Source organism: Alligator sinensis, unplaced genomic scaffold (assembly GCF_000455745.1).
Source record: "Alligator sinensis unplaced genomic scaffold, ASM45574v1 scaffold468_1, whole genome shotgun sequence".
In the NCBI taxonomy this organism is placed as follows: domain Eukaryota; kingdom Metazoa; phylum Chordata; order Crocodylia; family Alligatoridae; genus Alligator; species Alligator sinensis.
Window position 1 is genome coordinate 1,945,273 of NW_005842087.1, and position 22,748 is coordinate 1,968,020.

The following is a 22,748-nucleotide window of genomic DNA, read 5'->3' on the forward strand; positions in this document are numbered from 1 at the left end:
ATTCTTTCTTCCAGTAGAACAGGATTAATATATATCATTTTGGGCTTTCAAATTTATCTTGCAATACTTAGGAGCAAGCATGAAGCTTGGTGTTCTGGAAAGTCTGCATGTGGAGGAATTGACGGTTTGGGAGAACTGCTTGCTGAAGTGGTCCTCCAGAATTGCAATTTTAAATTGTTTTAGAGAGCCTCTTAGCTTATACTTTGGCTGAGAAAGCATGCAACTCAAAGGAATGTTTCTTTTTCTGATAGGTTTCAGAACAGCAGAGGCAGATCACACTCAAATCTACACCAGCTTCAGGTGAAAGAGGAATGTGAGTTGCAGGGGTTTTTTGTCCAGTTGCTGTGTCTATCCTTTTTAGTTGTGAACTCCAGAAATGAAAAAGACCTTTTGTGATAGAATTTTGTTCAACAGCTCTAGGAAGTTACTAACTGGTTTAAGGGGTTTGGGTTGTAGCCGTGTTGGTCTAAGGACATAGGCAGACAAGGTTCCTTGGGTGAATTTGATATCTTTTATTAGACCAACCCATATGGTTGGAGAATAGTTATTAAGCAAGCTTTTGGGTTCAAAAACCCTTCGTCAGGCTAAGGAAGCTTCAGCTGCTGCTGAAGCTAAGGAAGCTTCAGCAGCAAGCTTGACAAACTTCCCTGCTTAGACAAGGAACCTTGTCTAACTGGTTTAAGGCACCTTAATGCTAATGCTGACATGCACTGCTTCTGAAGCAAATTTTAATCAGTTAAATAATTTACTGCTGAACTGTAATATGTAAACTTAAAGCCATACAGAGAACTAGAATTAGCCCATTTAAAGAATTAAAAGCAGTTTGGGAGACTTAACCAGCCTCTAAAGTGTTCCACAGTGTAGGGCTTTAAGGTATTTCTGACCTATTTTTTTTATTCCTTGTTGCTAAGTAAAAATAAACTGTTCTGAAAGGGAACTTGAATGAATCAATGGAAAATAACAGAAGATAAAATGATGTCAAATGAAAGAAGTAAACATGCTGAAAAATGGAGAATAGTTTTTTTGGTTTTATTTTTTTTATATCAACTTTTTAATATCTTTTTTTTGAATTGATGATGTCCCTTTAAAGTGAGGCTCTAACCTTGAGATATGACTAAAAATCATTCCAGCCCCTATGTAAAAGATCTCCCTGTTTGAGCATGTTAGCTGAATGCCGCAGTTATTTAATTATGCTGCTTCTTAGGGAGGTCAATAGAATATTCACAAATTTTAAGTTAATAATACCTTTTGTAAGCTGATCAAGTTGATGAGGTTATGAAGAGGTGTCACTGAGGGCCTAATTTAGTCTGCAGAACCCATTTCAACTAGCCATGATGCGTAAGTATGCACACTGAACAGAATTATAGAGGTAACTTGACTGTGCCATGGCTTATTTTAAACGTTTTCAAACACTAATATCTACATTTGATGTTTGTTTACAAGTATATCAAATTCAGTCTTTGAAATCTGATCTCAGTGGTGTTTGCACAAATAAAATCAGTGTCTTGTTTCCAGTGCTAGCACTTCAGATCCTCCAACAGCAAACATTAAGCCAACTCCTGTTGTGTCAACTCCAAGTAAAGTAACTGCTGCTGCAATACCTGGGAATAAGTCTACTCCACGAGCTAGTATCCGTCCGATGGTTACTCCTGCTACTGTAACTAATCCAACTACTACTCCAACAGCTACAGTTATGCCTACAACACAGGTGGAAACCCAAGAAGGTGAGTTTTCCAAATGTAATGCAACTATCTTTGTTACCTTTTAAAAGAATACATTTATCTTGGAATCTGGTTAATTTTGGAGTTAAATATCATTGTGGGTATCCCATGATCTTGATTTCCTCCAACACTTGTTTGAGCAGTCGTTTTCATTTTTTTTTAAAACATTTTCTCTCATTTATTCCTGTAGAAAACAGATACCAACGAAAGTAGAAATAGACTGACTTTATAAGAGCAATTTGAATCTGATTACCCACTGCTTTCTAAAGTGAAGAGAATATCTAATAATATCAGGGTAATTAAGTGTGCTAATACTTGCCTTTCAGCTATGCAGTCAGAAGGACCTGTGGAACATGTTCCAGTCTTTGGAAGTACTAGTGGGTCTGTACGTTCTACTAGTCCTAACGTCCAGACATCTCTCTCCCAACCCATCTTAACTGTACAGCAACAGACTCAAGCTACAGCTTTTGTGCAGCCGACTCAGCAGAGTCATCCTCAGATTGAGCCAGCCAATCAAGAACCATCCCCTACCATTGTGGAAGTTGTACAGAGCTCACAGATTGAAAGGCCCTCCACTTCTACAGCGGTGTTCGGTACAGGTTCGTTTCATTTTCTAGTAAAAGGCATTGAGGTATTGAGCCTCTTCAGATCTTCATCTAAGGTTTTTGGCCCCATTTTATCACCACTACAAAAGTGCTGCCTTTTTAAATTTGAAGTCAGTAGATGAAAACACAGGTAAACACTAACATGCCCATGTAGGCTCGTGTTTTAGTTTAAACTTACTTGTTTCAAAATTTGTATGATTATTCTTTAGTGGTTTGGTTATAAAGATGTAGAGTTCTCTATACATTGTTGACTAAATTCTACAAGCCTCTAGTATAGTATAGAAGAGCAAACTAAAACAACTGAACAAAACCTGGCACTGTATCTCTATTCATTCCACACCAATCTAAACCTTAAATTGAAATTTAAAAAAAACCCAACAATGTTTTACTGCTATACAGAGTACCTGTTGCTGAAAGAGCTGTTTACATGAGAAATATGTACCCCCTTTAAAATTATGGGGTATTTTTAATTGCCTTTGTTACCCATTAAGCTGTGGCCAATTAAGCTGTTGATTGGAAAAACAGATGAAAGTTCAGGCAAGTCAATTATCTTAATTGTACCCTACTCTTAGATTTTGGGTTCTGCAAAACTGCAAATGGGAGCCAGGTCCCAGAAGGTAGAGATGAAGCTGAAAAGGCCCTGCTGTGCTCAAACCCAAGAGAAAATCTCGCCATTCCAGTCCAATCCTAATTGCTATGATTTGAGTATAGGGTGAAAGACAGTGTTCAAGAGTGGTCTCGCACCATTTGATCATCTTCCAATTCCCTGAGTACTTTTGTGTAGCATAGCACTTTTGAAAGTAACAATAAAGTGTTCTTTCAAGTTTCAGCTACCCCAAGTTCTTCATTACCCAAGCGTCCACGAGAGGAAGAAGAGGACAGCACAGTAGAAAACTCTGAACAAATTTCAGAAGAGACAGTGGATGTTCCTCTTCCAAAGAAACTGAGGGGTATACAAAGAGTGGAACCCGAGGTTTGTAAGAATGAAAAATATTATCAATACAGTAAAAGCCGCGTTATCTGGCACCTTACAAACCGGCATGCTCTACTAACTGGCATGCCAGTCAATGCGGTAAAAGTGAAACCGGACGTGCCCACTGTAGCACTTCAAGTTTTGCCGAGTCCTCACGGCCTGTGGCAAAACAGCCTTTCCCCAGTGTGCTCGGGGCCTCCCTCCCTGTCCCCGGCACACTGACACGGTGGAAGGGGCGGTGGTGTACCAGATGCAACGGGAGGGGCAGCGTCCTGAACAGGCACATATGGGTGCCAAATAACAAAGCTTTTGCTGTAATTTATTTCAAGATTCTTTGGACCAAGAAATGGAGAAATAGTTTTGTCTGCAAAAGGTTAAAAATTCTGGCTCTGGCAATAGACTCTTTTAGGAAAATCATAGTTGTAAATGATGTATATTTATTTTGCTTTCAAATAAAGCAAAAAGCATAGTATTTAGTTGTTATTTTGAAAATAAATCAAGGGTTTGAAATTGAGTCTGAATTTTGCAGTACCTTTAATAGGTTTGAACATTGAGAGAGTGTCGGAAAGGCAGAGATTTTTAGTAGGCAAAGCAATGTGAGGTTCTGAATAACAGTTTTAGTATAGACCAGTGGTCTGCAACTTTTTTAAGAAGCCATGAGCCTGAACAACCTATCTCCCATCTGGTGCAGGCATAGGCAGAGAAGTTGTTTCAGAGCCATGCAGCTTCCAGCTGTGCCTCTGCCACTGCCACTTCTCCCTGCTCCCCCCACCCCTGCCTGCATTGCGAACACAGCTTCTAACCCATGGGGAGCTGCCCCACGGGTGAACAGATTTCAACTGTGCCCACGCTGCAGCTGGGATGTGGTACGGGAGAGGGGAGGAACAGAAAAGCAGAGGCATTGTGGGTGCAGCTGGCAGCTCTCTAGCCCTGGAGCTTTTCCCCCCACTGGCTGGAAGTTGAGCCTGCACACAGCCTGGGTAGGGGAGAAGTAGCAGTGGTTGGACACAGGGAAAGCCCTCCAGCTCCGCAGGCCAGATGTTAACACTGACTCCTGGTTAGATAGGGAAAAGGTTAAACGTTGAATTTCAGAGAAAGGATTCAACAATATGTGATTCTGGTTTGGATGTTCAGATATAAAGAAAATGTTAGGATTGAAAGGTAATTATTAGAAGATGTTGGAGAAGTAAAAGGGAGGTGGTGCTGGCCCCTACCCTGGGGATCTTTAAGAAGAGGCTGGATACCTACCTGGCTGGACTCATTTGAGTCCCGTTTTTTCTTTAGGGTTCTTTTGTTGTTCTCCCGCCCTGGCGGGGGGGCGGGCTAGAAGATCTATTAGGTCCCTTCCGACCCTAAAACTATGAAGTAGAGATGTGGAATCCGAGTCTCAAGATAGATATGTAAAAGTGGGATAGTAGTGATAATTAAAGCCATTGGTGTACTTGAAACTCTAAAGTTTCTAAAGATAGGGCTTTGCAGGCAGCCCATGAAAAGTGGTAGAGACTCAAAAAAAAAAAAACAAAGGCATTACAAGGACACAAGTCAAAAATAAAATTGGTTGTGTTAGAAGACTGACTGTCAGTCATCTGCAAGACAAGAGATGGAATTAGGTGCCCTTAGAATTTGCTGTGAAGGTGTTTAGAGACCTCCAAAGAGGTCTTTGGAAAAGCTTCCAAAGAAAGCTGTTTCAGTAGAGAAGACATGGTGGAAATCAGATTACAAGAGACCAAGATAGATTCTCCAACTCTGAAGCAACCGGTGTGAGAGGTAAATACAGTGAATTCAGAGAAGGATAAATAAGTTGGTAATTGAAGAGGAGAGGGAAAGGGAATATGGGAGGGCTTTCAAGTTAAGGAGAACTTTATAATACCTTTTATTTTAAAAAAAATAAATCAGCGGAGTCATAAAGATCAAACTTCCCAATCTTCTCTGTTGCATATTTGAATGTGAAAATGATGTGATATTTCAGGAGGAAGTGACAGCAGAGGAGAGCACTGACGGTGAGGTAGAAACTCAAACATATAACCAAGATTCCCAAGATTCCATTGGAGAAGTAAGCAAACTATAAATCTTAATTTTAATTGCAGCACAAACAGCCCTTCCCTACAACTGGCATTTGATACAGTGCTAACCTCAGCACAGTATATCAGTTTTAGTTACTGTTTAACAAAAAAAAAAAGCATTTGATGGTGGTATTATCTTTGTGCAATCACAAGTGTAATTAAGGCAATTTTACAGGAAATCCACTTATATAAGCTAAAGCAATTGTAGGGTTAGAATTTCTACTCAACCCCTGTATATTTCCATTTTTATTACAGTTTTAATGTATTTTACTTTTTATTGCAGTTTTCACATACCAAGTAATGCACAAAGTAATATTTTGTAATATATATTTGTTTGTTACATTTTCAATGTGCTGTTCTCCTGTCTTTGAGTTATGTCAGTATCATTAACTGTGTTTCATATATGGAGAGATTTGAAAAATAAAGGTAGTTGAGTCATTATCCAAGCCACATTTGGGGTTGCAAAGTTCCTTGTTTGTTCTTTGACACACCACTTTTTTCATTTTATACTGTACCTTGTCGTAGAAACTTTTTATAAGTATTTGATCAAGTTTCAGCCAGGAAGGAAGCTCCACTGGGTTACAAAAAAATAGAGGAAACTTGTCCATTCTCCTTTCTCACTGCTCAAGGAAATATCTTGCCTTATGTCTGCGTCTGTCCACTTTCTGTCTTGTATGTTGCTATGGATTCAGTTCGTCTCTAACCAGTGAAGGCCCTGGGTCTTTTTCCTGTTCCTTTTCTTTATAATTTTACACACTTTAGTATATATCTTCCTGAGGTATCCTTTCTTCCACCTGTGTTTCCAGACTTTCTTAAATAGACTTTTACAGATAACTCAATGTAATTACTGGTGTCCAGTTATTTTCATTGCTGATCAGTCAGATGCAAAGAAATTGAATGACTTGCTGTTTAGAAAATGGCTGCATCTAGCTCTTACACTTAAATGGGCCTGGGTGCTGAAGAATGTAGATTCTTAATTTGAACAAAAAAAAAATGTGTTGTTGTATCTGAAAACCAATATATTTATCAAGATTTAACAGATTCAGTTTAAATTCTTTAAATTCTTACATTCTTTTAATGCAGTTCTTGCAACACTAAATTAGAACCACAGCAAACTATTTTGATCATTTTTTTTTGTAACTGACTATTAACTGATGGACCCAAAGAGGTCTTGTCAGTCTGGAGTAGCAACAGAGAAGTAATCCAGATTTGATGAGTCTTACAGAAGAGGTTTTTGTCAAAGGTCCTTGTCACACTTCTGACTTTTAGGTTGGCCTGTGTGCGGGCCGCCTCCCGGTCCCACCCATGTCGCCATGTGCGAGCCGGGAGCGATATGAGGACCCGTCTTTGCGCACGCGGGCTGTGGCCAGCAGCCCGGGCACGCGGGGTCAGAAGGGATCGTGGGGCAGTAAGGAACGCACGGGCTAGAATTAGTCACAGAGGCTTAGTGGTTGATTCAAAGATTATTTACTTACACCCAAGATGGTCGCGGTGTAGGCTGGACAGTTCCCAGGTTCAGCTCCGCTTGAATCCTCATTGCAGGACTACGACAAATTCGGTCCTTGGGCCCCGGAGTTGTTAAGGCTCCGCGGGTTCGGCAATTCTTTCCCACGGAGTTGTCAAAGCTCCGCGGGCTCTATTCGGTTCTCAGGCCCCGGAGTTGTTAAGGCTCCGTGGGTTCGAAAATTGAGTATATAGGATAGGGATACGTCTAGGGTTGTGCTCGGCGACAGGGAGAGGCCAGAGGCTGTTTAGACCTCTGTTGCCTTCTTAAGAAATGCGTTGGGTCCATAAGGATCCACAGTGCTTAGAGATCTTCACGCAGCGTGAAGTCTCCTCCTGGTGTTTGTGGAGTCCTCCAACTTGGGCGGAAACCACTCAAGCTGTTTATACGGCTAGCAGGCCAATCACTAGCCACCACGTGTGCATAATTTAAGATCGGCCAATAACGTGGCACGAATCTAAATACAAATGGCGGGAACTCCTTTGCACCGTGCATCACTATGATGCAAAAGAAATGCACCGTGCAAAGAAGGCTATAAACGGCAGGAAATACTCTTTTGCACGCGGGTTCTCCTATTGCAGCAGAAAACTCTACCGTGCAAAGGAGCTGCAATTTGGCAGGGACATAATTTAGCGGTGCCGAAGCACACAAAAGCAAAAAACCACAACTTTGGGTTGTGACAGCCTGTACCAGGTTAGTAAGATTGTCAACTTCCAGTGTAATTTGTGTCCACGCTCCAAGTATATTAAAACTTCCAGAATTTAACAGTGGAAACTAATGTTTTTCCTGTGGTAGCAGTAGAGTTTGCTTCTGTTTCAGTTGTCTTGCTATTCTTTTTTTGCAATGTTGACACGTTGATTTACCCAGACCAGTAACTGATTTGGCAGAATCTTCTTTCTTCTAACTGTGTATGTCAAGAAGATGGGATCGGGAAATATAAATGATCTCTCTGTGTTTGGGGAAGGCAGTTGGCTACGTTAGTCTGAAGTCGAGCAGAAAGCAGGATAGATTTCTGCTTGATTTAGACCTAAAAATGTAGATCTTTATGAACTAAACAAATCATAGATGCATAGCTCAAACTTTCTTAAGCCATGGGCTTGCTTAATCAAATTTTATTTATGAAAGCTTATAGTATGCAGCTTTGATTTAGCTAAATCCATAAGGTGCAAATCTACCCTGCTTTCCTCCCTAAATACAGCCATCCCTTCTCACTGTGCATTCCTCTGGATATGTGATCCTTGCTCAGGTATCACAGTCACTCTAGATCAGGGGTGCTCAACTCCAGCCTGTGACCCAGATGTAGTCCCCAACACTCGGTCATCCAGCATGCATGCTAGGTCCTGTATGCATGGTTCTGCACGCTAGATTAGGTGCTCAGGGAAGCAAAGGGCCCTGATCCTGGCACATGGGGTTGGGCACTGAAGGTAGCACAGGGCCCCGGTCCTGGTACATGGGGCATAGACTGGCCCACAAACTGGCCTTGTGCCATTCATCTGTCCTATGGAGCCAAAACATTGAGCACCATTGACCTAATCATCCCAAAGTGCATATTAGTTAGCAAAAATAAGATGTGGCAACTACTTCAGATGAGTCTCAGAGACAGATTACAGAAAAACAACTATATTTATAACAAAAGGTGGGCCTCTAACGTAGCTTCAGAACCTGAAATAGCAGCACTGCTGCTTTTAACAGTACTCAGGTCAAACTTTACAGTTGAATGGGATTTCAGTTTGATTTAAGTGCTTCACTGACATCTTTTTAGAAGTATGAGTATAAGATATCACTAGTTTACTTTAAATGTTTAACTTTTTTTAAGGGGGTGACACAGGGGGAATACACTCCCATGGAAGATAGTGAAGAAACTTCTCAGTCTATCCCAATAGATATTGGACCTCTTCAACCAGATCAGCAGAATACCTCGTCATCCCAAGAGTGTCAGTCCAAGCGAGATGATGTTATAGTGATTGACAGTGATGATGAAGAGGATGATGATGAAGAAAATGAAGGCGAGCAAGAAGTATGTGTAATGTATAGTTACTTAATTTGCAGTTTCAAGTATCTTTTGGCAAAAAGCTTGCTCTGGTTACCAGAGAGAAATGAAATATGTCCCTAAAAACCACATTGAAATTTCTGTTACATAATAAACAGAAGAGTAAGTGCATCTTTAATAATTCTGTGCATCTTTTAATTTGTTTGACCAGAATTGTAAATGTGAACTTTCACACCGATGCATGAAAATGTAAGCACACAACTTCTTTTAATTAAGGTTCTGCATCTTTTTCTACAGATAATTTTTTTTTAAGATTTTTTCTTGAATAACACTAAAATTTTATATATATATAAAAAAAAAAATAAAAATAAAAATTATTCTGGATATAAAGTACTTGGTATTTATTTGGTTTCTCTTAAAAAAAAAAAAAAAAGCACTCAATGTATCTTAATGGCATAAAATTCCTTGAATTTTGCTTCTGTTGATATAAAACTAATTTATATTACCATTCTGCCCTGAATTCCCAGTCAGGAGCTGAGCTTACTTATGCTAGGCACTTAACATGGCTCCTTTAATGCCCTTGTATGTGTAATCAAATGCATCTTCTTGCTACTTTGTGGAATGATTTGCCATTCCTTTTGGGACTCCTTAAGTTTATTCTTTTTCCTGCTCTCATAGGATTATGAGGATGAAGAAGAGGATGACGAAGATGATGATGAAGACGCAGGCATGGGAGATGAAGGTGACGATAGTAATGAAGGAACAGGCAGTGCTGATGGTAATGATGGATATGAAGCTGATGAGGCTGAGGTAGGAGTAGCAGTTTTATATACATCTATGAAATCTCTTGAAAGTAACTGATATGTTACCTTGTTCATACAGTATTCAAAAGAGGAGACTTAAGTTGATCTAGTTTATTCTGGTAGTCTCATTGCAACTTTTCTCATGAGTGAAATACAGTTTTAATTGTGTAGCAAGCAGCTATGTTAGTCTGAAAGTCAGACAGAAGACAGGGTAGAGGAACACTTTACAGATAGATTCATTTGGTCATTTCAGCATGTTGAGAGGGTTAGGTAAAATATGAAGTACAGAAAACAATAGATGCTTCTATTGTGGTAGTTGATCTTTGAAGTTAGCCAAGCAGCTCATGCAACACTTGAGTATTTCATGCAAGAAGTGCCATTTTATTAGTTTACTGAGCAAAAGTAATTTTGATATATATGTTGGCTTTCAGAACATAATATAATTATGTATATTTACACAGATTTTCTTTGTAGTGACTTACTGTATTAAGCTCCCAGATTTTATCTATCTTAAGGTGATGTTTTTTTCATGTTATATTGTGTGGTTTTGCAGCGAATCACCAGTATACATGCATGTATTTTTAGGGTGCTGATGGTACAGATCCTGGAACTGAAACTGAAGAGAGCATGGGAGGAGGTGAAAGCAACCAGAGAGCAGCAGACTCGCAAAACAGTGGTACGCTATCAATGTTTTCTCAAAAAAAATGCTTGTTGGAGGGCAAAACTGAAAAGCTGGAAAAGTTGTTATTAGAGACACTACTTAAAAAAAGTTACTTTGGGTGGGAACTGATTCTTCTTAAATATGCAACCATGTCACTTTGGAATGTGCTCCAATGAAATTCCAAAGCTAAGGAACATTGGGTGTGTTCAATACTTGTCTAGATCAAAAAAAAAAAAAACTCCAGCTGCTGCAAAAAGTGCTGTTAATGATTCAGTAGTTGATCATCTTCCTTCTGAGTCACTGCTGAATAACTGTCTGTTTTAGTGTTAACAGGGGCTGAGCTCATGAAAGTGCTATTCAGCAAATTTACTTTTAAACAGTTGTCGCAGATCAGCTGCTACTTTTTGCTGGAGTAGAAATATGTATGTTAGCGTGTTAATGAAATTACAGTTATTTAGCTGTCCTTTCTAAATGTTACTTCTCAAGCTGTACTGTTCAGGGTTGAAGGGTTTCTACAAGTATGTGAGTAACAAGATGAAAATTGGGGAAAGTGTGAGTCCCTTACTGATTGGGGAAGGCAACCTAGTGACAGAGGCTGACTGGCTGGGCAGCAGCTCTGCAGAAAAGGACCTGGGGGTTACAGTGGACAGTAAGCTGAATAGGAGCCAATTGTGCCCTTGTTGCCAAAAAGGCAAATGGCATACTGGGCTACATTGGTAAGAGTGTTGCCAGCAGGGTAGGGGAAGTGATAATTCCCCCCTATTCAGCACAGGTGAAGACAGCTCTGGAGTACTGTGTTCAGTTTTGGGCCCCACACTACAGAAAGGATGTGGGAAAACCAGAGAGAGTCCATCGGAGGGCAGCAAAAATGGTTCAGGGGCTGAGGCATGTGACATGTGAGAAGAGGCTGAGGGAATCGGGCTTATTTAGTCTAGAGAACATAAGACTGAGAAGGGATTGTAATAGCAGTCTTCAGCTACCTGAAGGGTGGTTCCAAAGAAGCTGGAGCTAGACTCTTCTCAGTGGTGGCAGATGACAGAACAAGGAACAATGGTCTCAAGTTGCAGCAAGGGAAGATTAAGTTAGATATTGGGAAGAATTTTCTCACTAGGAGGGTAATAAAGCATTGGGACAGAGAGGCTGTTGAATCTCCATGCTTGGAGGTTTTCAAGACCTAGCCAGACAAAGCCTTGGCTAGATGACCTCCTGAGGTCCCTTCCAATCCTAATTTTCTATTATTCCATTCTGGCCATGGGTGAAATGGTCCATATGGTTTGTAAAATACTGTGATAACTAACTTTTTAAAAAAAGTTTATCACTCATGTCATTGGTTCTACATTGTCTATATGACATGCATGTAGAATTACATAAATTGCTCTCGTTTCATATTGGTGTGCATGGTTTTGTTTTGATCCTTGTATTTTAGGAGAAGGGAGTACAAGTGCTGCAGAGTCTACTTTCTCCCATGAAAGTTCAAGAGAACAGCAACCAACATCTGCCTCTGAGAGGCAGGCCCCTCGACCACCACAGTCACCACGCAGACCTTCACACACATTACCTCCACGCTTAACTATTCATGCTCCACCCCAAGAGCTAGGACCTCCAGTACAGGTAGAAGATTGTTCAATGCCTCAAAATTTAAACAACAACATTGTTTTAATTATATGACTGTTTTCTAAATAGCATCTTAGCCCTCTATTTTGCAAGATCATATTATTTCATTTGGCGTCTTGCAAGATGGAAACTTAAGATATTAATAAAAACAGCTGACCAAATGTAATGTCTCCTCCCTCAAAATGTGGCAGCAATTTTCTCTGGCAGAATGGGTAAGTAAATGAACATTAAAAGAACTAAGGCAATAATAGTGGGTGTGTATCTTGAAATTATTATACCAGTGCTGTTTTAGTAGATGAGCGTCAATATTTCCACCATAGAAACAGTGTTTGAAAAGGCCGTAACTCAGCTGGATTGGCTGGAATTTCTATTAAATACTCTCTTTTCAGATGCAGATGTGGTGAAAGTAAACTACAACTGTTTTTTCCCCTTATTTAGCCCCTTTAGAACTTGTGCCTTATGTGTCCATCAGCCATATTTGGCACACTTGATGGAGACCGTATAAGATTTTAATGTTCTATAGAATTTAAATTTTCCTTTGAAAGTTTTAAACTCCTTTGAAAAGAGAGTAATTTTAATTTTGTAAAACCACCCAAATGTGACTTTTTTTTATATTGGGTCTTCCAAAAGATGTGGACTATTCTAAATTATCACCCTTGCTTATTATATGTGAACCCTAAAGATGGGCTGATTGTCGGTATTCCTCTTTCTGGCACTACTCGTTTTGTCAGAAATCAGTTAATTGGTTTCTGTGATTTGGCCTGCAGTATGGAGTGGTAACTCTTGCTACGGGCAGATCTTAAAAGTGTAGTGAGCCCTGCAGCATTGCACAATTTTTTCTTTATTTCCTATGCATGTTCCCCCTCCAGCTCTACTAGCTAGAGAAAGAGAATAGCTGAGGCTAGTCAGAAGAGGGAAAAGTGGTTTTCCTTTTTTATTCTGGAAGATACATTGCTGCTAAGCAAGAATCAATATTAACCTCTTTATCATTGCCTCTCTGCAGCTCCTCTTGCCACCTGCTTTTCCTCTGTTGTATGTTAAGGAACTGAGTAAAAGGCACAAACAGCAGATCAGGAGGAGTTCATTTGTTCAGATAGTACTTGCAGAAAAGTGGAACCTTGTGAAAAGGATTTAGTTGAATTCCCCCAGTGTCCTCTTTAATGTTGAACAGTTTCTCTGTAGTGTTATTGCTTCATTTTTGCCATTAGGGCTGCTTACACTCATGAATAAAACTAAGCAAAACAGTGCTTTCTTTTCAACTTGGTGCGCCACCACAGCAAGCGTAGCGGATGCCCAGAAGAGTCATCATGTTATTTTGACGTGGCTTGCCCAACATCTGTATCGATCGGGCACTTTTATCTAATAACTGATTGAATCCGCTTTAGATAAAAGCACCAAAAAGCCCTGCTGAATTGGGGAGTATGGGAATATGTAGACATGTAGTAAGTAACTGCCTAGTAGAATGTGTGAAATATGGCTTTCATTTGTAAATGGAAAAATCAAGCTAGCTTTATTGAAGTTTGTGTTTTGGATAGAAAGCCAAGAAATGTTTTTTTTTATCTAACTTATAATGTTTATTAATGTAATTACATGTTGCTAGAATCCTGAAAACCCCTTATATTCCTTCATTTATACTCTATTACCATAAAGAGAATCCAGATGACTAGGAGACAGTCCGTGGGACGTGGACTACAACTGACTCCTGGCATAGGGGGTATGGTAAGTAATGGAGATCTGTTCCTAATGATTTGGCATGAGAGAGCATAGTGGGCTTTAATCAATAAAAAAGTTCTTTGGGTTACCTTGCAGACATATTTCTTAGCATTAATCAGTCAGAAGTGTTTATGTTAAAAGCAGTTCCATACATTTCCCTATTCCCAAAGAAAATACTAGGTAAGGTATGTTAAGAGTTTTTTCGCTGCATTTTTTTACTTAAGAACCAGTGGTTACTAATTACCATGTTTAGGAATCTCTCTCCTAAAATATATACACCTTTGAGTCCTGTTTCTTATTTTGAAGTCGTGTCATTCACACTGGAAAGACAAATATTGTTTACACTTGGTTTGTCTTTGTTTTGTTGGGAAGCATCAGCCTTTGAAGATGAATTATATTTAGAAGTAAGCATAGTCTCCTGATCTCAATTTTTTTTTTCCCCAGCAGCAACACTTCTTTGATGATGAAGACAGGACAGTCCCAAGTACTCCAACGCTTGTGGTACCACATCGTACAGATGGATTTGCAGAAGCTATTCAGTAAGCAGATATAAAGAAGTCAAAAGAGAGCTTTATACTGACTCTCATTCCCCTTTTGCTGATAATGGGACATTCTCACTCATTAGGAATAAATGGAAAAGATGATTGAGTAACATGCTAACTAGCATGCTATCTTAAAGGCAGTTAGAGAAAAGAGAGATAAATCAGTGAGAATTGTTTTGAGCTGTGCATCATAAAGCTGAGCTTAGAAAAAACTCATCTGTTGCAACCTTTTGACTTAAAATACCCTATAGTTAAACAATTAGTGCAACAGTAGGGGTTACCATGCTACTCCTGTCCTCTTTCACTTTTTCTTTTACACATTTATTTTCCAATGTTATAGGTGCTAAAAGGCATGTTTTCCCATACGAATTATGAAGACCAGTTAAAATACAGTAGGAAGGTACTATGAATAGTTCATCTCAGGTGTGGCATATAGGAAAGCTGTAGATGCATTCTCCGGGCTAACATGGAAGTTATGAAAGTCATAAGGATTATAAGCACAACCTCCACTTAAGTAAACCTAGTAAGAAAACAGGTAAAATGGTTTAAACACATTGATCCAAATAGAATGGAAAATCTAATGCTGTGCAACTAAAATTCATAAATGTTTTGTTAATAGTCTCATTTGTTTGTAGCAAGAGTCTTTTTATTTTCCTGAATCAGCTAAAAATCTGGCTATTACTGTTTTTTATAAAAGAGTGTACGGTTCTCTTCATCTTTGCCTCTTCATAGTTCCCCCCAGGTTGCTGGAGTTCCTAGATTTAGGTTTGGGCCCCCAGAAGATATGCCACAGACCAGCTCTAGCCACTCAGATCTTGGTCAGCTTGCATCACAAGGAGGTAAATCTCTTCATGCATTTGTTTTTCTAAGAAACAAAAATACAAAGGAAACTCCTGGAGAAAATTATTCAAGTTTGGGTCATTGTCACTGGGCTTTTTTACATGTGCAAATGCTGTAGCATGGGGTACTTTGATGCATGCAGTTGTACAAGTGGTGAAATGCACATCAGCGCGAAGAAAATGGCAGCGGTGCGCTTTTGAACTAAAACACCTCAGAAGTACTTTAATTCAGAAGCACACCACCACTACTTTCTGCGCATTTCACTACTTATACAACTGCATGCAGCACAGTGTGCGTCAGTTTGCGTGTGGAGCAGACTCAATTGAGTCTGCTCTGAAGCAGCAGATCTTTTGTACATCATGGGACAGAAAGGTATATGTATAAACACCCACCATGTATACATCGTTTCCAACTAAATTGTGCCTCCTTTTATGATTGCAGAGATACTTTTCTCACATAGCAGTATTAGCTTTTTTATATATAATTAATATAGTTTAAAATTTATGTATGTATGTATATACAAGTATTGGGAAAATGAAATCCTTGGTAATTAAGCAGATAGTTTCCATAGATATTGTCTAATCACACAAAAACTGCCTATCCTGCTTACCTTATATAAGGTATATTGAAAAAGAAAATTTCATGCAAGTAATATGAAATACACAAGCAATAAAAGAGGTGTTCATGTTGCATAGCAATTCTTTTTGTCTTGATGATTAACTCGTATGTTTGTTATCTTACTATACGGTAATGTTTTTCTTTCAAGAGAGCCAAATCTCTACTCATCTTTTCCATGCCCCCTTTATACTCACATGCAGTTTGCTCCATTGCCTGGCTTGATTTGGTATCTGGTTCTGGGAGGAATGTTATTTGGCTGTGTTCTAACTTCATTATTATGCAGCCTGTATAGAAGAAATAGGCTTCACATGGTGTTCAACATTAGAGTGTATTTACAGTATGACTGAGAAATCCATAGCTAAGTATTCTCATTTGCTAATGATGAGTTTGGGCCTGGAAGCTTCAGATTTCCTGTCAGTTAATGCCTGATTTAGTAAAATATCGAAGATAGCAAATAATATAAATGATAGCTTTTCATAGTTAGGCACTTTCTCGTAAAGACACTGACTGGGCTGTTGCTCAGCCTTGTTCTTGATGTTCTTCTGAATCAGTCTCCACATGGGCTTAGGGGATTTGCTAACTGTTTGCTGTGGGGGAAACACTCAGCCACTAATAGGCTGAGAAGAGGCATAAAAATGAAATGGTGAGAAAATAAAAAGCTGAAGACACTGTCAGCTATGCAGTGTCAGCAGTAGCTTATCCAGCTATTTTGCAAAGAAAAATGTGAAAATATTATCTTGTATAATTATATATATTGGTAATATTGAAATGGTATAATTTCTTAGCATATGAACCTTTTATTGTAGGTGTCCATACATTTAAGAGAAATATTGCACAGTTAGTGTGTTTGGCTTTCTATGTTTTTACTTTCAGGCTTCTGTAGGAAGAACTGTCAAAAAAAAATCCTAGCTAGGATTCTCATGCAGAAGTAACCATCTGACAGGTTTCAAGTAAATAATAAATATCATTGTAACTTCCATGTTCAGCTCAAAAGATTTAACTGGGGGTTAACTGAAACTTTATATAGTGTGTATTAGAGCTGTGCAAAGCTTTGGGCCGCTGAATTGAATCGGCAACCAATCTCCAAATCTGAGTCGAATCAAGAGACCCTTCAATCTTTCCGAATCGAATCGGAACCCTCTGAATCCATTAGGAGACATTCGGAAAGATTCGACTATTCGGTCATAGACACAGCTTTAAATAGTTTTTTCCTACATACCTCAAGGTACCGAGTAGCTTGTGAATGCTGAGATACTGGGGCAGATGGAGCGTCCCACGAGAGCGCAGTGTGGGGGGTCCCCAGTGCACTCGGCAGCAGACCCAGAAGTGGACCAGAAGCAGTGGTCCACTTCCGGGGCTGCTGGGGAGCACATGGGGGTAGACCCCCGACTCAGCAGTTGGTGCCTCCTGGGTCTGAGGGGGCACCTGGGGTCCCCCTGCGGCTGATTGCCGGGGAGTAGGGTTCCTGCATGCTTGGTGGCAGACCCAGAAGTGGACCAGAAGTACTTCCAGTCCACTTCCGGGTTGCCAGCAAGCACGTGGGGCACCCTCCCGCACTCCTGTGGGAAGCTCCAGCCGCCCAACCATCACAGTGTTCATGAGCCACACCTGGTACATCGAGGTATGTATAAAAAAACATTTAAAGCTGTGTCTGTGGCTGAATCACTGATTCACGAAATCAGCATCAAATATTCAGATTTAGGTTCAGCCGAATTGAATTGGGACAGTGATCCAAGTCAAAGAATCGAATCACTGATTCGGGCTGAATCCAAATTGAATACAGCCCATTTCACACACCCCTAGTGTGTGTAGTCAGGAGCTGTAAACAGCTACAAAACAACCATGGCACAAGTTACCACTTCTCAAGATTAACTTCTGTAAAATATGTTTGCAATAATAGTAATACACCTATTTTGGAAATAATTTTTTATAGTTGTTTTAAAATGCCAGCTGTGAGAAACAGACTTTTAGTATTTAGAAAAGAAAAAATTTAAATAAAAGGCTTGATACTACATATCAGAACTGTGGATTTGGCTCTGTCACCTAACATCTTTATTAAGTACTTTTAACTTCTCTGCATCTTTTTTTCTTGTCTGTAAAATAGAGTTGATCTATCAAGTGGGGATGTAGCTTAAACATTTAATACCCTTGGTTTGTGAGCAGTGTGGAAGTGCAAAGTAAGTTACAAAGATTCTGTATTGCAGGTTTAGGAATGTATGAAACACCACTCTTCCTTGCCCATGAAGAAGAATCTGGTGGCCGCAGCGTCCCAACAACTCCTCTGCAGGTAGCAGCACCAGGTAAGCATCAGGAATTTTTGCACAGTGTATTGTTAGTATTAGAAACTTGACTTCCCAACAAAGTAACTTGGAAAATGATTACAGACTGCTTATTGCTATAATGAAAGTATCACCATAGCCTGATTTCTCCCACTCTTAATATTTTAGTAAACTGAGGTTATAAAATGCAAAATGACTTTCTACGTTAATTGGCTTTCTGTTTTTGTTTTTTACAGTAACTGTTTTTACAGAAAGCACAGCAGCTGATGCTTCAGAGCATGCTTCTCAGTCTGTTCCAATGGTTACAACGTCCACTGGCAATTTATCCACTACTACAGAGTCTGGAGCAGGTGATGATGGAGATGAAGTTTTTGCAGAGGCAGAATCTGAAGGGTAAGCTAGGACTACTAGTAGAGTCATTTTAGTATCTTAATTTTGAATGAGTTTTTTTCCTGGCTTCCTACCCAAATAGGTCTTTAATCTGTGATGTTTTAACACAGTGTTCTATAACAAGGATAATTTACTAACACTAAATTTGTTTTAAAATGAATCTTGTGACATTTACCTTTCTTTTAAAATCAATATCTAGTTTTCTTTTGGTCAGTTTATAAATATTAAATGTATACTATATCAAATGTACCACCTTAAAACAGGTTCTGTATGCCTATGAAGAAAATTACTCTAAATTTACAGAGGAAGGGGATGATTCATAAATGCATCTGCGTGTAGTGTTGCTAACGTGTAGTGTTGCTAATTCACTTCTGAATTAGCAATTTATGCAACTGATGGTGGTGCCTAGTGACCTCTAGAATTTCTAGATTTCTTACACCTCAGGAAAACCAGGCGGTTTGACTCTACCACATTTTGGGATTGGTTTTAGTTTCCTTTTTCTAATAACTGTTTACTACTTACTACAAACACACACACGCACACAACTTTTAGGATACTCAAAAATGTGTATGAGAATTTCTGGTGGCAATCAGCAGCAGCCTCCAGAAGCTTCTGGCATTTCCACATAACCATCTCTGTCAGCAAAAGGGGGTCTGGTTACTATCAGGGAGCTGTGGTACTCTTGCTTCTTCCCCAGACCTTCATATGTTATACATTGGGTCATATATTTTAGGCTTATTAGAGTTTATTTAATTAACTACTTCCATACTTTCCTCAGCCCTTACATTGTATGGAGTAAAGAGGTGTAAAGCTGTTCTAATAGCATATCATTCCTTCATATGTACCTAAGTAAACTCTGTTTCCCTTCTTGTGTTACTTTTGCTGATCTTCTCCAAAAAACCATGACTAGACAGCAGATGGGGGAATGTGTGTCTAAGAACTTTTGTTAGCGTTGGTTTTTAAAATACAATTTCTGGTAACAAGCAAAAGTGTTTAGGAAGATAACTTAATTTCTTTGGAATTTCTAATCTCTATCAAGGGAAATCTCAACTTCTCTTTTGAGTTGTCAGGTGTCCTAATATTCAAATTGTATCCTCTAGAATTACTTCAGAAGCTGGTCTAGAAATTGATAGCCAGCAAGAGGAGGAATCTGTTCAAGCATCTGATGAGTCAGATCTTCCTTCCACTAGTCAGGATCCTCCTTCCAGCTCATCAGCAGGTACTGAATTCCTTCCTATACTTTTGATTTGTTTCAAACTGTTGGTTAGAGCACTTACAAGAGTCTCTTTCCACAATGCAGTATTTATCTTTACCAATGGAGATTGGAATAAGAATGCTTGTCTCAAACAGCTAATAAGCTGTCTGAAGTCTGACTTTTTTAGATTATGAATAAATGCTAATAATATTTACAGTGCAGCAGGAAGATTGTAGGAAGATACGGTGGCAGTTTTGATGGTCTTTATCTTAAATCTGAAACTTCCTACTTACATTTGTTTTAACTTGTAATAATTTTAAATCGGTTGATAGCATGGATAGCCTCCATAACATCATAGTTGCTTTTAAACATAAATTTACTTAATTTTCCTGTGTAATTTTTTTTAAATAATATTTACTGGAATACAAGATGATGCTGATTTTTAAAACGACTCGTTCCCCATACCCCCCCGCCCCCATAATTAGACTCTATACCAGGAAAGTGTATACATTTCTTCTAATTCTCCTTGTATAGAATCTAATTATGAAGAGGTCATCTTTAAATTGTGGCAGGGGAGCCAGGCAGTGGGTGAGGGAGGAGTAGGGGGGCAGGTGGTGGGCGAGTTGAGCAGTTTGATCCATGATGCTTCTCCCCCCCTCCCCCCCCATGCCTGTCCTCCTGTTATTTTCCTGCTCCCCTACTGCCTCCATCAGCCCCTGCCCCCACTGACCTCTGCTCCAGCTCTGGCACAGGTCCAGCCCAGGGCATAAAGCACATGCTTGCCCCCGTTTTTTACCAGGTTGGCCTGGGGCCAGAGCAGGCATATGCTCTGTGTCCCCAGCTGGAGTTGTACCAAAACCTTTCAGAGCTCATGTAAGTAGGGGTGAGGTAGGCACCCCCTGCCTCTGGCCACTTGTACAGTAAAAGCTCTTATCTGGCATCCCCCAGGAATGGGAGATGCTGGTTAATCCAGTGTGCACTGTCTGGTGCACTCTCCAGCATCAGTGTGCCGGGGGACAGGGAGAAGGGCCCCACGCAGGTTGCTTTGCCCCAAGCCGTGGGCCAAAGAAGTGATGAAGAAGAACTTGGCTCACAGCGGTGAAACCAGAAGTGGGACTTCCGGTTTCACTCTGCCACGTCCTTCGGATGCCGGGTAGTGGAGCTTTCCAGCTGATAAAGCGCCAGATAACACAGCTTTTGCTGTCTTTAAATCCAAGGCAAAAGGGCTTTGTTCCCTGTGTTAGAGGGAGGAAATCTTGTCTTGAATTTGAGTAAATGTGCTATGTAACAGGGACATACGAGCACACAAAAACAGTGAAGCTTTATTCATTCTTTACCATTGTTACAGTCAGTCAGTTGATTTTTAAATGAAACATACAAAAACCTTTAACATTTGATAAACCTCTGGAAAGGTTCCCACAACATGGCATTGTAAAGAGCCTTGCCCTGCCACTTGCTGCAGTGCAGCGAACACCAAAGCTTCCTGCCTTAGTCCCAGATCAAGGGCTGCCCCATTCTCATGATGACAGTCAGCTACACAGTCAGTTTTTATGGTGGCATACAAACCCAATCCCAAAGATGTAGTTTGCCAATTTATGGCACCATTAAATTGGCTTAATGTGCTTCATGTTGCATATTTATGGTGTGATTAACACAATCGTGCCATAAATGTAATATCTGATGGGACCCTTACAGTCCTACTAAAAGCATCTTATTCATGTTCTTGAGTATATACCTTGATGGGACCGTTTGTGTGAATAAGAGATGCGCAGTCTGGCCTAGTGGAACTTTAAATTGGGAATGAAGTGAGCCACAGTGATTTCAAGGACAAGAATGCAATTAGATGCACTTAATCTTAGCTGCAGGTAATCTGACCCAGACTTCAGTATAGGCTATGATAAAAAGAAGCACTTCAAAGAGAAAATTGCTACTCATATGTTTGTATCCATATAACATTTTGACATTAGAAGAAAAATCTTTTCATCCAAACTAGATATTAAAATAGAATGACGCATAAAGCATTTTGTCAAGTGAGTAAAAATAATCAAGGGAAAAATAAACATTTTTGCTCATTCTATAAAGCTTTTATTGGTGTTTGAGATGTCATTGTAAATATTGCACCCTTGCAAGTTTGAATACTAAAGGCAAGAACACAGATGTATGTTCAGGTTTAATGCACTAATGATGACTTCATATAATAACAGTCTTAGTCATTCTTTGCTATCCCCTTTCTTTTGCACAGACACAAGCAGTCATCAGCCCAAGCCATTCCGGCGTGTCAGGCTTCAGCCACCAACATTGAGAACTGGTGTTCGTGGTCGTCATTTTAACAGACAAAGGGGTAAGTGTCTATCAGCACTAAATTTATGACTTTGTATTCTTTCAAAGGAGCTCTAACAGTTTTCTTCTCTCTGTAGAGCCTGTACATGTCTAGTGCCTTCATAAACGTACATGATGCTTTGTGAGACAAAACAATACAGGGCTCCTGCCCCAATGAGCTTTCTGTTTGTGATGCTAAGTATTTATTTTCCTGACAGGCAAAAATGACTACAGAAGAACGTCCTGCTTGTATACCACTTGGCTGGTACCTATGGAAAGCCTATGAATCTCAGTAGCTTTAAAACTTACAAAAATAAATCAGTAGTTTAGTACTAAGATATGGATTCTTAACATGATTCAGTTCTAAGATTGTGCATCAATTCCTTTCTCAAACTGAAATGATGCTTTAAATCATTATGTGGATTGAAAGACTGATTAAGTGAAAATAAAACTTACTGAAGCGTATTGTGTTATAGCAATTACCGAGGAGAATATATTGAATTTGGTTCTAACTAACAAGCTCTGCATTAAATATGATCCAAATCATTCATTTTTTATTTATTACCCTTATTTTAAATATTCTGCATACAGTTGTTGCCAGCCCTTTTATTTCTGTTAATATTCTAGATGTACAGAGCTAGTCACAAAAAATGTACTTGAAGACCAGGAAAGATTTTCAGCCCATACATTGCCCCTTCATAATTAGCCAGAGGTATCTGAAAAGGGAGGCCATACTGAACGTGCCACTTACCTCTGGATAAGAGAATTGGGGGACCAGAAGTAGAATTATACTCTCTCTCAAATGGCAGTATTGTAGTGCTTCCAAGCTATTGGGCCAGAGAGAAGAGACAGATAAACTGTCACCAACGTTTTAATTTACTGATGAAAGAAGGGATTTGTATTAACTCTCTTTTCTTT

General features: G+C 39.5%; 1 protein-coding gene across 3 annotated transcripts in view; it reads left to right on the forward strand.

Annotated features, from left to right (window-relative positions):
* The window catches only part of TPR (translocated promoter region, nuclear basket protein), a 61,503-nt gene extending 38,761 nt beyond the window's left edge, over positions 1-22,742 (forward strand). Inside the window, exons 35-50 of one of the 3 annotated variants that reach the window (XM_006023879.3) lie at positions 252-313; positions 1,516-1,724; positions 2,048-2,320; positions 3,157-3,299; positions 5,269-5,352; positions 8,683-8,883; positions 9,535-9,666; positions 10,245-10,335; positions 11,747-11,931; positions 13,585-13,653; positions 14,092-14,186; positions 14,922-15,028; positions 17,852-17,947; positions 18,163-18,319; positions 19,417-19,535; positions 21,754-22,742. In XM_006023879.3, the coding sequence (XP_006023941.1) occupies positions 252-313; positions 1,516-1,724; positions 2,048-2,320; positions 3,157-3,299; positions 5,269-5,352; positions 8,683-8,883; positions 9,535-9,666; positions 10,245-10,335; positions 11,747-11,931; positions 13,585-13,653; positions 14,092-14,186; positions 14,922-15,028; positions 17,852-17,947; positions 18,163-18,319; positions 19,417-19,535; positions 21,754-21,881 (2,151 nt within the window). In that variant the 3' untranslated portion in view covers positions 21,882-22,742. Of the gene's footprint in view, positions 1-251; positions 314-1,515; positions 1,725-2,047; positions 2,321-3,150; positions 3,300-5,268; positions 5,353-8,682; positions 8,884-9,534; positions 9,667-10,244; positions 10,336-11,746; positions 11,932-13,584; positions 13,654-14,091; positions 14,187-14,921; positions 15,029-17,851; positions 17,948-18,162; positions 18,320-19,416; positions 19,536-21,753 lie in introns of all 3 variants that reach the window. The other 2 variants (XM_006023877.3, XM_006023878.3) reach the window with 2 other exon arrangements.
* Positions 22,743-22,748: the final 6 nt, after the last annotated feature.